Source organism: Sapajus apella, unplaced genomic scaffold (genome assembly GCF_009761245.1).
Source record: "Sapajus apella isolate SASKATOON/1434 unplaced genomic scaffold, GSC_monkey_1.0 scaffold7, whole genome shotgun sequence".
NCBI classification, from domain to species: domain Eukaryota; kingdom Metazoa; phylum Chordata; class Mammalia; order Primates; family Cebidae; genus Sapajus; species Sapajus apella.
This window is the reverse complement of record NW_022436947.1, coordinates 29,803,147-29,819,258: the sequence shown is the minus strand read 5'-3', so window position 1 is coordinate 29,819,258 and position 16,112 is coordinate 29,803,147. Positions and strand designations below refer to the sequence as shown.

Sequence of the window (16,112 nt, the reverse complement as noted above, 5' to 3'; positions counted from 1 at the left end):
TGTCCCTATAACTAAATTTCAAAAATGATGAAAAATATAATAAACAAAATTACAAGGTATAAACAAGAATTGAAATAACAGAAAATTTGTGGAAACATATTCATTAAAATAATAAATCTTCAGCCTTTTAAAGATTAGATTTCTCAGCCTGCCCAAAGTCTGGGCCAAGAATTGTCAAGGACAGTCATGGAAAAGATAAAGTCATCAAAACATATTGAAGTACCCATAAACTCTAAGACTATAATTTGTACATGAAATAATTATAATTAGTTAATGGATTTAATTATGGTATTTTTCATTTGTACTGATTATTTTTTCTCTCTTTTGTCTTTCATCTTTCATTTTATTACATTTAGCATCATGCTGCTATTCCTGCAAGTACTGAACAAGCATGGGATTTGAATATTGTACTTCTAAATAAATGAATTACACAATCTCCTGTTACCATCTATACATACTCCATCTTCAAAAAGTACATCAATATTATATCACTGAGGAAATAATTGCTTTCTTTTCTCCAATATGCATGACATTTTTGGACAATGCAATTGTGGCACTGGCACTTACTTCAATGAAGAAAACCTCTGTGGTTCTATGGCATTCATCATTTGACAAATACACGTATCTTCCTTATCAATCAGCTCCTGTTGAAATTACTAGCACTGAATGTGGAATCCTTAAGGGCCCATTAAATTTCTGAAGAAGAAAGCTAAGATGAAGGACATGCCACTCCGAATTCATGTGCTACTTGGCCTAGCTATCACTACACTAGTACAAGCTGTAGATAAAAAAGTGGATTGTCCACAGTTATGTACATGTGAAATCAGGCCTTGGTTTACACCCAGATCCATTTATATGGAAGCATCTACAGTGGATTGTAATGATTTAGGTCTTTTAACTTTCCCAGCCAGATTGCCTGCTAACACACAGATTCTGCTCCTGCAGACTAACAATATTGCAAAAATTGAATACTCCACAGACTTTCCAGTAAACCTCACTGGCCTGGATTTATCTCAAAACAATTTATCTTCAGTCGCCAATATTAATGTAAAAAAGATGCCTCAGCTCCTTTCTGTGTACCTAGAGGAAAACAAACTTACTGAGCTGCCGGAAAAATGTCTGTCTGAACTGAACAACTTACAAGAACTCTATATTAATCACAACTTGCTTTCTACAATTTCACCTGGAGCTTTTATTGGCCTACATAATCTTCTTCGACTTCATCTCAATTCAAATAGATTGCAGATGATCAACAGTAAGTGGTTTGATGCTCTTCCAAATCTAGAGATTCTGATGATTGGGGAAAATCCAATCATCAGAATCAAAGACATGAACTTTAAGCCTCTTATCAATCTTCGCAGCCTGGTTATAGCTGGTATAAACCTCACAGAAATACCAGATAATGCCTTGGTTGGACTTGAAAACTTAGAAAGCATCTCTTTTTATGACAACAGGCTTATTAAAGTACCCCATGTTGCTCTTCAAAAAGTTGTAAATCTCAAATTTTTGGATCTAAATAAAAATCCTATTAATAGAATACGAAGGGGTGATTTTAGCAATATGCTGCACTTAAAAGAGCTGGGGATAAATAACATGCCTGAGCTGATTTCCATCGACAGTCTTGCTGTGGATAACCTGCCAGATTTAAGAAAAATAGAAGCTACTAACAACCCCAGATTGTCTTACATTCACCCCAATGCATTTTTCAGACTCCCCAAGCTGGAATCACTCATGCTGAACAGCAATGCCCTCAGTGCCCTGTACCATGGTACCATTGAGTCACTGCCAAACCTCAAGGAAATTAGCATACACAGTAACCCCATCAGGTGTGATTGTGTCATCCGTTGGATCAATATGAACAAAACCAACATTCGATTTATGGAGCCAGATTCTCTGTTTTGTGTGGACCCACCTGAATTCCAAGGTCAGAATGTTCGGCAAGTACATTTCAGGGACATGATGGAAATTTGTCTCCCTCTTATAGCTCCTGAGAGCTTTCCTTCTAACCTAAATGTAGAAGCTGGGAGCTGTGTTTCTTTACACTGTAGAGCTACTGCAGAACCACAGCCTGAAATCTACTGGATAACACCTTCTGGCCAAAAACTCCTACCTAATACCCTGACAGACAAGTTCTATGTCCACTCTGAAGGAACGCTAGATATAAATGGCATAACTCCCAAAGAAGGGGGTTTATATACTTGTATAGCAACCAACCTAGTTGGCGCCGACTTGAAGTCTGTTATGATCAAAGTGGATGGATCTTTTCCACAGGATAACAATGGCTCTTTGAATATTAAAATAAGAGATATTCAGGCCAATTCAGTTTTGGTGTCTTGGAAAGCAAGTTCTAAAATTCTCAAATCTAGTGTTAAATGGACAGCCTTTGTCAAGACTGAAAATTCTCATGCTGCACAAAGTGCTCGAATACCATCTGATGTCAAGGTATATAATCTTACTCATCTGAATCCATCAACTGAGTATAGAATTTGTATTGATATTCCCACCATCTATCAGAAGAACAGAAAAAAATGTGTAAATGTCACCACCAAAGGTCTGGACCATGATCAAAAAGAGTATGAAAAGAGTAATACCACAACACTTATGGCCTGTCTTGGAGGCCTTCTGGGGATTATTGGTGTGATATGTCTTATCAGCTGCCTCTCTCAAGAAATTAACTATGATGGTGGACAGACCTATGTGAGGAATTACTTACAGAAACCAACCTTTGCATTCAGTGAGCTTTATCCTCCTCTGATAAATCTCTGGGAAGCAGGAAAAGAAAAAACTACATCATTGAAAGTAAAAGCAACCGTTATAGGTTTACCAACAAATATGTCCTAAAAACCACCAACTAAACCTACTCTAAAAACAAACAAAAGCTAAAGATTGCAGTTGTGCTAAAAAAAAAAAAAGTAGAGAAAAATTACTTTTGAGAGAGAAGTTTAAGCTTCACCAATGCTGCTCCTGACCAATGGAAATATGTACAACTTCAGCATTTTAAGTAACTGGCTTCAAGGGATACTGTGGCAACCAAATAAAATAACTCCATTTTCTAAAACTTTCATGTAACTTTTATGTCTGGACTACGGTTAAAGTGGACAAAAACATTTCTGTATTTTTTTTAAGTATATAAGAGTAGTCGAACTGAGCAATACCTCCTCCTGTGTTGTATTACACATATTAGCCACGAGTTTTTGCAGTGACCACATAAACTTGAATTGACACGTGGTGTAATAAAATGGACAAATTCTGTAGAGTAGACACAGTGAGTATGTGGACCTCTTTTATAAGGAAAAATACATTTTGGATTAAAATCAATTGCTTTTGTCTTGTTTTGTTTCTAAATAAAGAATAATTTCTGGGAAATATCATCTGATCAGATGTCATTTAAATGACAAAGTTTTTAAAAGGTGTTTTTCTATAATCAAATTTGGAATGCTAAGAGTTAAGACATTTTTCTTGGGTGGTGGGACTACATGTTTATAATGCCCCAAAGATGGATTTCGGAAAGCATTTAAACAATATGAAACGGCAATCATAATTTGTATTTAACCCTTTATTGACAGAAACTCTAGAAAATTATGTATTCACTTAAAGATTTTCTTTTTTTTAACAAGTAGCTTTTGGAGTAAATTTTTAGGTTCAGATAATATAAATTCAGTATCTGAGCAACATAAAGTCTTATATTAATAATTAGTAGTAGCTTAGTTATAGGTTGCTTGCTGCTTTTTTGGTTTTTTTGCTTTTTTGTTTTGAGACAGAGTCTCCCCCTGTTGCTCAGGCAGGAGTGTAGTGGCACAGTCTTGGCTCACTGCAGCCTCCACCTCTGGGGTTCAAGCAATTCTCCTGCCTCAGCCTCCCGAGAATCCGGGATTATAGGTATGTGCCACAGCTCCCGGCTAATTTTTTTATTTTGAGTGGAGACAGGGTTTCACCATGTTGGCCAGGCTTGTCTCGAACTCCTGAACTCAGGTGATCCATCCCCCTCAGTCTCTTAAAGTGCTGGGATTACAGGCATGAGCCACCACGCCTGGTCTAGGCTGCTTGCTTTGTAGAAACTATTGCCAAATTTCAGTATGCCTTATGCTCCAGGTTTAATTTTTAAATCTATCTCTGATTCAAAATGGTTAGGGAGCTTCACTGAAATAACAAGCAAATAACCACATAATTTGCTATATTTAAACATGGCAAGGAAACAACATGTTCCAGTCCAAGACTAAGATTTTAGAAGTACACCATAAAACACATGGGATTGGTAGTAGAAGTTTAACAGGTTCAACTTTCTGAAATTTCTTTTATTTAGTTCAGGCCGATATAAAAAGGACATAATTCAGGTATTTCCAGAGTTTGAAACAAATTTAGGAGGAATGAAGTTAACTAAAGGAAAAGCTTCTGAAACGATTTTGAAGTAAAAGAAAAATGTAAGAATTTAATTTTTCAGTCTAGTCCTCTAAGAATATATTTAGGGCACCTGAAACCCACAGCTTATAAGATTATAAATCATTGAATTGAAGTGCCAAGTAGTTATTTAAAAATCTTATATAGGGAATATAAGGGTTTCAGTTACAAAAACAAAACTAAGGTCTTTGAGGATTTCATTTATTTTTACAAACAAAACCCCACAGTCCTACAAAAATAGAGGTATTTTTGTACAAAGTAAACATTCTGAGACAATAAAATACCACAGTTTTTATAGGCAAATTGTTTCTCTCTCAAAGTTACAAAGCTTTCATGTTAATTGCTACTGTGCCTGCTCATAAGCAACTTTTAACTTTTCCTACAATAGCTTTCTGCAAAATATCAACATGCCACCGGCCTATAAACATTTCCAGCACTGTAGCCATTATCAATTTATTTGTTAACATTAGACATTTCTTTTGTGGTACCATTGACAGTTTCCAATTAAATCCTAGCTGTTTTTGACACTGTGGAAGGCAATTGCTATGAACTTCTTAAAAGAAAACATTGAGTTAATTTTAACACAACCAAAATATGAAACTTGTTAATTCAACGTGTTTCCCAAACACAAATTTTACAACCTGATGAATCACTATCACACAGAGGCTGACATTACAATTTATCAGTCAGACATGCTCATACATCAAGTGAGATTTCAGCATCACAGACAGAGCTTTTTAGAGCTCAGCTATTTGTCAAAAATATAGAAGCTGAAATACAACCTATTAGGATGCAGGCATTGTATAGGTCAGCAACAACTTGAGCACGCACCTCGTATGCTTCTTTGAAACCTATCAGCCTGAAGAAGTATCACAAACGTATCATAGCACTGAGAATTCAATTTAATCTACATATTTCTTTTAAAATTTGTTAGGAAAACTGCATTCTGAATAGACATCTAGTAGTGAGCACTAAAATGAAGTATTTTGTTACAACTAAAAATATACAGATCCTCAAGGTAAATCATGAACCTACTTATTTGCTCAAATTTTAATATAAACTTCCAGTGAAAGAGAAATGACATCTGCTTCAATGAGAATAGTGTATCATACTCCCTGTGTTACTTCTTAATCCTCACATAAAACTGAGCATTAGTTAAAGTACTCAAAGCATATAACTTATAATTTTGTGATACCATATAGCTGCTCTTGTTGTGATACAGAACTTTACCTATCACAAATAAAACTCTCAAGTTTATGCCTGTATGAATGCCACCTAATCTGCTCACCTTGTATGGAGAAAAACACCTTCGCCCCAAAAAACTTTTGTGAAGAATTACATATTTTATAATTTATAGTGTAAAATAAAATTAAGATTTTCTAACAATAAGCATACCCAATTGAATACAAAAATATATAAAAACAGTGTTGAACAAAATATATAATTTATAAAGTATGTAACTGTCAGTAAAGCTAAGCAGCAACAGGTTGGCAGTCATACGCTAACTGTTTCTCCAAGAAGGAAATAAAACAGATTTATGGTACATAAATACTAATCATACATACATAACTAATCATTTAATATTTATTTTAGCGCTAAAGTTTTTATTCTAATTAGACAAAAAAGTTTTTAAGTAAAACTACATATAAATAAGCATAAGTTTAAAATAATTCCTTAGTTTATTCATTTAATTATCTTTTGTTTATATTCAATAGACATTTATTGTATGGCTATTAGTCACTGGAAAAAGAGAAATAAATAGGACAAATTTTCTACCATCTAAAACTTATGTTCTACTAGATTATATTCCAGTTTATTTTCTTTTTCAGTATTTTCATAAACACATGTAAACGGTTATTCAGCAAAATCCTAGCCTTAATCATTTATATTTTCACAAAATGACAACGCTCAGAAAAATTTTAAGATTTTTTTTCTGGGTCTAAAATGTTTTACTATTCACAATTTTGAGCTTGCTTCAAATGTAATATTGATTTTATTCACTATATTTATAGAAACTAGCCTAATACCAACATTAAACTCGCTAAGCTAAGAGGCAAATTTAGTCCAGGCATGGTGGCTCACACCTGTAATACCAGCACTTTTGGAGGCCTAGGTGAGGGGATCATGAGGTCAAGAGATTGGGACCATCCTGGGTAACACAGTGAAACCCTAATTGTACTAAAAATACAAAAATTAGCTGGACGTGGTGGCACGCACCTGTAATCCCAGCTACTTAGGAGGCTGAGGCAGGAGAATTGCTTGAACCTTGGAGGCAGAGATTGCAGTGAGCCAAGATCTTGCCACTGCACACCAGCCTGGTGACAGAGCAAGAGTCCGTCTGAAAATCAAAAAGGCATATTTATTTACCATAAATTATTTCTACACATAAAATATAGATAACTGTTACATGACCCCTATTTCACACTCAAAGAGAAAATGAGAGGTGAATTTCTAAAAGATTTATCTAGCACTGACAAAACATCTATATGTCTTACAAGAAGGTGAACCAACTTACTCTATCCACAATAACTCTTACAAGATGTTCCAGTAACTATAAAGGGAAATCTTAAAATTTCAGAGATTGCCATTTTAGGCGAAAAAATCCAAAATGTGTCAGAAACTAATAAAGCAAATGATAAAAACAACTAAAGCCTTTAAAGGTATACATGTATTAAGGAGTGAAAAAAAATCTCAATAATGTCACCATTAGGGGTGTAACTGTATATGTCAGCATCTTGGGCTTCATTACAATGCTGATTTTCCAGGAGATAGGGAGTAATGAATAGTAACAAAATTGTGGCTGTATTTTCTTTGATCCAGTCTTTTTCCTCAAATTTCCCAATACATTATAACAAATAAGTAAAAATTTTTGTGAAGAATATGGCTGTCACCATTATATTCACTATATTACGGATTCCAAAAGGATTTTTTGCAATCAATTAAACAGAAAAGACTACAATGATCTTCTCTTTCAGATCCTAAGGTTTTCACTACAGCTCCGCTTCTGTAATATCATTTTGCCCTAACAAATGCTTAGCTAACTAGGTCATTGCTTGGGAGAAGTACAGCAATGTACCGGAATGCCATGTCTAGAAAAACAAGCCTACAATCAGTATCATGGAGTTTTGGGAAAGGAAAGAACTGACTCCAGTTTCCACACAATACTGACTGCTTTTACGTGTTCATTTGACAAGTAAAGTAGGGACTTGAATGTTTGTTAAGACTGACCACGGCCTAGTTTTATGTTATTTCTCTGAAGCAAAATAAAAATATTTTACACAGGAGCAAAGTGCAAAATCAGAGTTAGTATCAACAGTCACAAAGCATATATCCAATTCAAGGAAAAATTATTTAGAGAAAAAAAAAATTTAAGAATATTACAGAATATAGATGATTTCCAAAATTTGGCCTAAACATTTCATTTACAGTACACACAGAAGGCTCATGAATTGAGTAGTACACATTTAGTATTCTCAGGTCAGAGTACATCACATGAAATAGAACAAGATTCCTTTTTGTTCACACTAAAAATAGACCTTCAGAGATCTGAATTTACCTATTCTCATTCACCAGATATACATCTCAGAAGGCTCCTAGCTCATCTTTGAAATAAGCCATAGAGCATATACCAACTAAGGGTGTAAATACCTCACAGATATGTCAATAGCACTTCTTCTTAGGAGCAAACTTGAGTGTTCAAATAAGTAATAAATTCAAAGCTCGTATCATATATAATTTCAAAATTATTGAAGTGGCCCAGAGTAACAAAGCATAGCAAAAAGAGTTGTGGTTGACCTTAGTAAGCCTTTTAGAAGGATGAGCTACAACGACATTTAGAGACCTCACAGTACTTTGTGTCTTTATATTTATCTTTTCCAACTCTACTATATCGCCAAGAAACTAATAGTATTATGTGACCATTGTAAGGATGATCCAGCTTCTCATTAAAATATATGGTTCAGTGTCTGAAGTTATTGATTCAAAATCCAATTGTGATGCTCCTTTGTAATGTTTACCGCCTCTGGAACAAATAACGGAGAGAGCTTGGGACATAAATTAACCCTCCTAATCCTCACACTGAGAGAATCAGGGTGTAATAAAATAAGCACCCTGTCATTTTGTGGTACTAGACTCAAGGCTGGTAAAGACAGAAATAGTTTTTAAAGCAACAGAGGTATCATTATTAAAGCAATATAGCTAAACACACCAAAACAGTCTTTCAGAAGAACACTATATAAAATTGAAATTCATTGTCAGAACTGAGATTAAGGTCAGACCCCTCTAATAAAATCCCTTTAATAATGGCTGCAGAGAAGACTCACCTATTCAATAAAAAACAAGAAATCATGTCTCCAAAGTAACTGTAAAGCTCTCAGCTTCCTATCCCTGTTTCCTAGTAAATTAATCAATAAAACAAAATTCTAGTATAGAACTTCCATATTAAATCACTTATTTTACCAGGATTTAAAAAACATATTTATATAGAAAATTCATGAATTCATATAATTATATGATGCTAACAAGTCAATTCAAACACTTGAGTGTAAAAAAATTTCTTATTCTAACCATGGATATGACATATAGAAAATGTATTTAAAAAGTAGAAAACAAAGCATTTATTTCTATAAACAACATCTTTTGCATAAAAATCAATAGGAATTAAGTGGTTGCAGTGAAAAAAATAAACCACAACTAAAGTAACTGTGTGAAGCTAAAGGGAATTAGGTTTTCCTTCCAGTGGATTATGTGTGCCTTAGTACAGGCTCGACCCTAAAGCGAAAATGCAATGTTTGAGATATTTTGTTGACACATACATGCATAGAAGAAAATAAATATATTATTAACATACATTTGGATAAATATGCGCTCATATCTACTTGAGTAGAGAGATTACAAATTAGGAAGGAAGGAAAAAGGAAAGGAAAAAAAGAAGGAAACAGTCACTAAATTGTGAATATGTGCCACATTAACAATTTGCTGTGCTCTTAGGAAATCTACTTCAGATCTAAAGAAGGGGCATGAGAAAATAAACCTCTGCCATCTTACAATATAACATGGATGTTGATAGGCCTGCACATCTCTTTCTGTCCCATGCTTTATTCACACACCATTTATTGAGGTTCTTCTGTATACCAGACAAAATACTAGCTACTAGAGATTCAACACTGACTGCAATAGACAAATCTCCTGATATCCTTAAACTTAGAATTAAAAAGTGATTACCAACAAATGAATGTGGCAAATGCAATTCAGGGAAATAAAAGTATGTCAGACAGATTACACATATTTGGCGGGTACAACATTATCTGTATCATAAGGTAGTCCAGAAAGTCTTCCAAATCACAACTAAGACAATCTTTACACAATCTCCCAAATAGAGGGCAGAGAAATGCTAAGAGTAGATTAGGGATGGCATAAAGATACCAATAGACTAAACACTTTTAATAACTACAGAGTGCTAAGCAACTGGGAAAAAGTTCTGAAGGACAAAGGAGGAGATGGCTTCAGGAAGAAAAATCAGGAGGTGGGTAAAAATCAAACTTTATTTTGTGCTAACAATGTTAGAAACTAGTATCCTAGAAAAAAAATGACTATGCCAAATTTAAAAGACCAGGATTAACTTATAAGGGTACAAAGATGTGTTTGCCATATTTCAGTTCTGTCTCCCTATGTAGTCTAGCACCAAGCTTCCTCCAGAGTTAGGAATATGAGTAGACATGGGAAATAAAAAAGAAAAGACATAGGTACACTCTATATTCTACCCTCTTAAACCTTCCCTAATCTGAAACCACACATACTCAAAGCCTCACAAACATACTCTCAGAAACAAACACCCTTTATCTTCAGAGTTTTTATAGTCCAGTATTTAATGGATATCTAATTTCAGATATTTTAAGAATACATCTTCCATGAAATTAGTGGAGGGTCAAAATGTCACCCCAGCTCTCCACTGTCTTCCCCAAAGGACAAACAAATGAAAGACAGCCTAAGTATTCTGGATAATTTTGTATATAGAAGCCCAAATGTCATGTAAAATTGCAGTTGATGTCTTTGATTTCAAGATTGACCTAGTTCTACTTCCACTATCAATTATTTCTTTTTCAGAAATTTCACAAATATGTTATGCAGAGTTTAATGAGTACATAAAGAGAAACAGATATAGGAAAACCAAAAAACTACTGTGCCTAATTTCTTTAGGCTATATGTTGTATAATACCAGACACACTTCTAACTACCTAGATTTCATATCACTTTCTTCAGATAATGTTTTAAAAATGTCCTCTATTACATTTCCAATTGGGACATTGAACTCAAAACAACTTAAAGTAAGAAAGATTATTTGTAGATGAACTGATCCAAAGAAATCAAATATCCATTCTAGATTTTCTATAGTTTCTTATCACTGGGCTCTCCTAAGAAGAAAAGTTTTATTAGTATTATCTAATATAAGGTAGTCTAATTTGGATTTTTAGAGTAAAAAGTGCATTATGTCACAGCATTTTTGAAAGCTCAGTTTTGAAGATGCATTTTTATAGTGCTAACTTCTCTCTTTTGCTATAAAAAAAAAAAAAAACATAGGCCAGGCATGGTGGGTCATACCTGTAATCCCAGCATTTTTGGGAGGCCAAGGCAGGTGGATAACCTGAGGTCGGGAGTTCAAGAACAGTCTGACCAACATGGAGAAACCCTGTCTCTACTAAAAATACAAAATTAGCTGGGCTTGGTGGCGCATACCTGTAATCCCAACTACTCAGGAGGCTGAGGCAGGAGAATCACTTGAGCCCGGGAGGCAGAGGTTGTGGTGAGCTGGGATGGCACCACTGCACTTCAGCCTGGGCAATAAAAGCAAAACAGCAAAACTCCATCTCAAAAAAGAAGCAAAGAAAAAAAACCCATAAAATTTTGCTACGAAATTTTCTCAAAAGTGTTCTGGGGAACAGTGGTACATACATTATGAAAATAGCTATTTTTCAAAACTCTATCTCAAAAAAGAAAAAAAAAAAACATAAAATTTTGCTGTGAAATTTTCTCAAAAGTGCTTTGGGGAACTGTGATACATACATTATGAAAATAGCTATTTATCAATTCTTCAATAATGGTTTGTTTGAAATTTTTTTTGCAGATTTTTGCCTAAAACCAAGAACAAAATTCTGAACAAAAAATAAATAGGAGAAAAGCACGTCCGTCTTCCTGTGACATTTAAAATACTGGTACCTGAGTATACGCTAAAAAGACATTTTTAATATCCTGATGTTAGCTCCTAATTTAGTGGAGAGGACTCCACCTCACCACAGTAGATATATCTATTCCATTTCACTATACTATGGATAAGAGAAAAAGGCCATGTAGCCACTAAAATAAAATGTTTACTGAACAAATATAATGGAGTAATTTTCATTTTATTGCTAAGAGAATTCTACTTCAAAACTGGGCCATACTACCCAGGCTAATTGTTGCAGTGTGAATACTCAGAGTATCAGGTAGGATACATAAGTAACTCAGCACAAATTATCATCTCATTCTGGGAAAAAAATGAATCCAGTTTTAGCTTTACTGAAACCAGGAGATACAAAACAGCACAATGTCTATGAGACCAATAGCCCCTGATTTTGAAACTAAAATTAATTATGAGAATATTGTAACACTCTACTGATTACACATCTGAAAAGTAATTTTTAAGATATAAGACATTCTCATACATTTTATTCCTGGGATTTGATTTATTATCTATATCTACTCTGTGATGAAACGATGCCAACCTACCTTGATGAATTATTGGTCATGAGGAAGGAGAAACTGAATAAAAATATTTTCAAACAAATCTGCAATCCCATTGAGTCTTTCTACTCCTCCAAAATGAGCAGCACTGTTACACAGCTGCGGGTTTCTTTCTTAGAAGTGATGGGCCTATCAATAAAGATTTTTACTGTATTGGGAAAAGTAAACCCTGTGATCTTTAAACACTCTGGCTTCAGAAAGGAATTTTCATATTAAACCTCTTCCAAAGTTCTTGACTGGAAATCGCAACCTTACCATCATGATGCCACATTATTCTTTTAAAATATACTATTTCAAAATATGAAATACTTTTTATATAATTATAACTTAATATATTTTGTTGCAGAAATAACATATACTTATTATACAAAATCAAGAACATACAAAAAAGAGGGCCTCACACTCTCCCCTTCCCCCAGATACGCTCTTACAAAAGCCTGTCATTCTGCCTTTGAGAAATTTTATAACATTCTCTCTTGACTTCACTATTTCACACTTCATCCAGACTAGAGCTGCCCACACTTTCAAGGTATCATCAAACACCTCTAATCTCAGAATAAAAGATGACTTCAGTACTCACCCTGTTATCCCCCTACCCAGCCCTCACAACTCCCAATGATGTGACTGACAGACATTACCATTACCTAGTAAATAGGCCAGTTGCTCATATGCCACCCTATAACATTTTTTAAAAGTCCTAGGAGTAAATAGATTGTTTCCTCTCATGGTAGCCTCAGATATTTGCTCCTTTCTAATCTTTGCCAATTCTATTTTGGAAAACAAAAAAGATGGAATCTAATCTACATCCCATAGGGCAGCCCTGAAAGTTACTGATTATGCTAGCCTGTCTCTAAGTTTTCTTTCATCCATACTGAAGAAACTCGTGTCCTTAAAGCAATGCAGGTCACTCTTCTCTGGATGTGATTCAAGTCATTAAAGTCTCTCTTAAAATGTAGTATCAGAAATTGGATGCAATCCTCCAGGTAGGCTAATTTCTAATCTCTTTATGTGGCTGGAGTAGTATTAACCAAATTCCTGCACTATTTTCAAATGGAAGCAACTGTAAACAGAAAAGGGTAATTCTACTTGATGCCAAATGATGTGATTAACAGCTTCATTGATATCATCATCACCAGCACTTAGGAAATGCTAAGCATGAACAGACATAAACTCATTTAACTTCTATCAGAAAGATTATTTCAGCAACCGTATTTTATGTAATAGGTAGAAAATTCGGGTAAAGAACTTTAAGTAACTTACCAAACATCACCAGCAAGTTTTTATAGGTGGTAGTGACAGGAATTTGTTCTCCACGTTAAACAGATTGAAAGGTTGTTAGCTTGCTAACTCCTACTATAAACCTTAGAATTCCTCATATGCACTACCATAACCTCTTAGAAAAATGTCATTCAGCAGATAGCAAGGGTAGGTCTTAGCATAATTTATTAGCATCAGCAATTATCATAACGACAGACAATTAAGAATCTCGCTGCAAGCAAACAGAAATGCATATATCTAGATGTCAACTATATATAGTTTTTGTCATGCTGAAATTCTGCAAAAATATGGTGCGTTGGTTCACTTTCTAGTGACAGTTAGGTTTGGTGGAACTGTGGTAAACCTCCTCCACCTCAGCTCTTTGATAGCATTTATACTGGTGTAACAAAAATAAAGTAAGCTTTATTTACGAGAAGACTCATTCTATATTCAATTTATAAAATAAACATACTGGAAGTCTTTTCCATTGGAAAGAAAGGATTTTAATCAGTGATATTTAGTTGCTGATGATTCACTTCACCATTTCTGAATCATGGCAAAAAAAATATGTTAAGCCAGAATTCACAATTTTCCATTATGCAAAAACACTGCCATATTGTTTTATCTACTTAGTAAGATCAATTTTTTCTATTTCATACGTTCAGACCACATTGCTAAAAATAAGAAAAGGCAAATATAATCAAGCTTGATAAGACAAGAAGCAGAGCAAATGACAGGAAAAAAATAATTTGATTTGAGGAATAAAAATATTAAATTACTAATTCAATGCTCTGAATAATAAAAGCAGAGTCAGAAGCAGTCCGTTTTTCTTAAAAGTAGGTGGTACTTCATCAGGTTTGCCAAAGGAGAATGGAAACTAGAGTTGGGTTTTTGTGAGAACTTCAATATGAACGATTTAAGAAACTAAGAATCTCATTCAGTTGGAGTAAAGATGTATATGCTACACCTTTTGGGTTTGGTTTTTTGTTTTTAGACAGGGCCTCACATTGTTTCCCAGACTGGAGTGCAGTGGTGTGATCTCAGCTCACTGCAACCTCTGCTTCTGGGGCTCAAGCGATCCTCCAGTCTCAGCTTTCTGAGTTGCTGGGATTACAGGCATGGGCCACCACACTCAGCTAATTTTTGTATTTTTTCGTAGAAATGGGGTTTCCCCATGTTGCCAAGGTTGGTCTTGAGCTCCTAAGCTAAAAGCTATCTGCCCCTCTTGGACTTCCAAAAGGCTGGGATTACAGGCATGAGCCACCACAACCAACCTTGGGCTGGTCCCACCTTTGTAAAAACCTACTTTAAAATATAAAAAGTTATTCCATTCATTGTTTTCAAAATATTTAGTGACTGTGAATAATGTCATATTGCCTAGAGTAATCTTGACATTTTTGTTCTCCTGGAAAAAAACAAGGTCCCTTTAACTAAAGGTTTTCTTCTGCTTTCATCACTTCAGCACTGGCAAAACTAGAATGACAGTCTCATAAAGAAAATAACTAAAGGCTCTCACTTTGTCCAGCGACATGGTGGCCCTCCAGCACTGGCATTTCCTGCCCTACTTTAACTCCAGGCACCATAAGATCAAAGTAAGAAGGAACTGGTGTGACTCTGTTTAGTTCTGGTAGCTACTTTGTATTACATGGGCAATATAATTCATTGTTTCTTATATAACTGCTTAACCCATTTTAAATCGTACTAGGCATCCACAAACAAAAAATGTTATTACTTGTTCCAAGTTAGGTATAACTTGTAGATAAAACCTCACAAAATGACTCGCAATAAGTTAAAACATTCCTGTAAGAAAACATAAAGCTAGAAAAGGATTAGAGACAAGGTCCTACCAATAGATACACCTATTTTAAAAGAAAAAAAATCAGCTGAAGTCATATTTGGTTCTAATGAACCTAAAAGTATAGTGAGTTGTTTTGCTAAAAAAGAGACCCAGACATTATTTGGTCACTTGCATAGAATAGCTTGGCATTTCGGCACCATCAAGTAATAAAACTTACTTGTAAAACTGTTTAAGGCAACAGAGATTGCCTGTATTTATTTTCTAGGAAGGAAAATATTTAAAGACCACAACTGCAGAAGAAAATAACATACTGCTAAATGTTTTTTAGATAACATGATTTTTAAAATCATCTCTACTGATCTCTTTATTTAAGATTCGATTTGGCTATTGTGAGAATAATGACCAAACAAATGAATGTGATGTCCATTTGAAACCTAGTATTTCACCAAAAAAAAGAGAAAAAGAATAAGCCTGGAATTTTTATCTTTGCCCTATTTACAATGTACAATGCAGAACAAATTTTGGGACTGAGCTAATAAAAGATCTAAATTAAGGCAAAATTCTAATGCTCTGGGAGTTACAGTGGCACGATTACCCAGAATGATTCTATGAACAGGTAACAAACTACAACAAACAGGTAACAAGGGCCGGAGACTGGACTAGATTGATATTTATTTTTGTTCAATAAGTTTTTACTAAGAAACTAAAATGTTAGAAGCGCTAGAAAATGCAAAGATACACACCTTCCCTGCAAGAATTTAAAGAATTATCTATGGTGGGAAAAACTATGAGGGAAGAAAGAGTTGTTTTTTTAATGCCATAGTAATTAAGCAGCTTCTAAGTATATTTTGGGAAAATTCCAGATAGTGGTAATTAGCCA

At 34.5% G+C, this 16,112-nt stretch overlaps 2 protein-coding genes across 8 annotated transcripts in view; one reads left to right on the top strand and one right to left on the bottom strand.

Annotated features, from left to right (window-relative positions):
• Positions 1-3,318, top strand: part of LRRN3 (leucine rich repeat neuronal 3) — a 33,140-nt gene extending 29,822 nt beyond the window's left edge. For both annotated transcript variants that reach the window (XM_032275689.1, XM_032275688.1), the window contains one exon: positions 357-3,318. In XM_032275689.1, coding sequence (XP_032131580.1) covers positions 715-2,841 — 2,127 coding nt within the window. In that variant the 5' untranslated portion in view covers positions 357-714 and the 3' untranslated portion in view covers positions 2,842-3,318. The remainder of the gene's footprint in view (positions 1-356) is intronic.
• Positions 1-16,112, bottom strand: part of IMMP2L (inner mitochondrial membrane peptidase subunit 2) — an 865,268-nt gene that overhangs the window by 437,967 nt on the left and 411,189 nt on the right. The gene's annotated exons all lie outside the window — the stretch shown is intronic.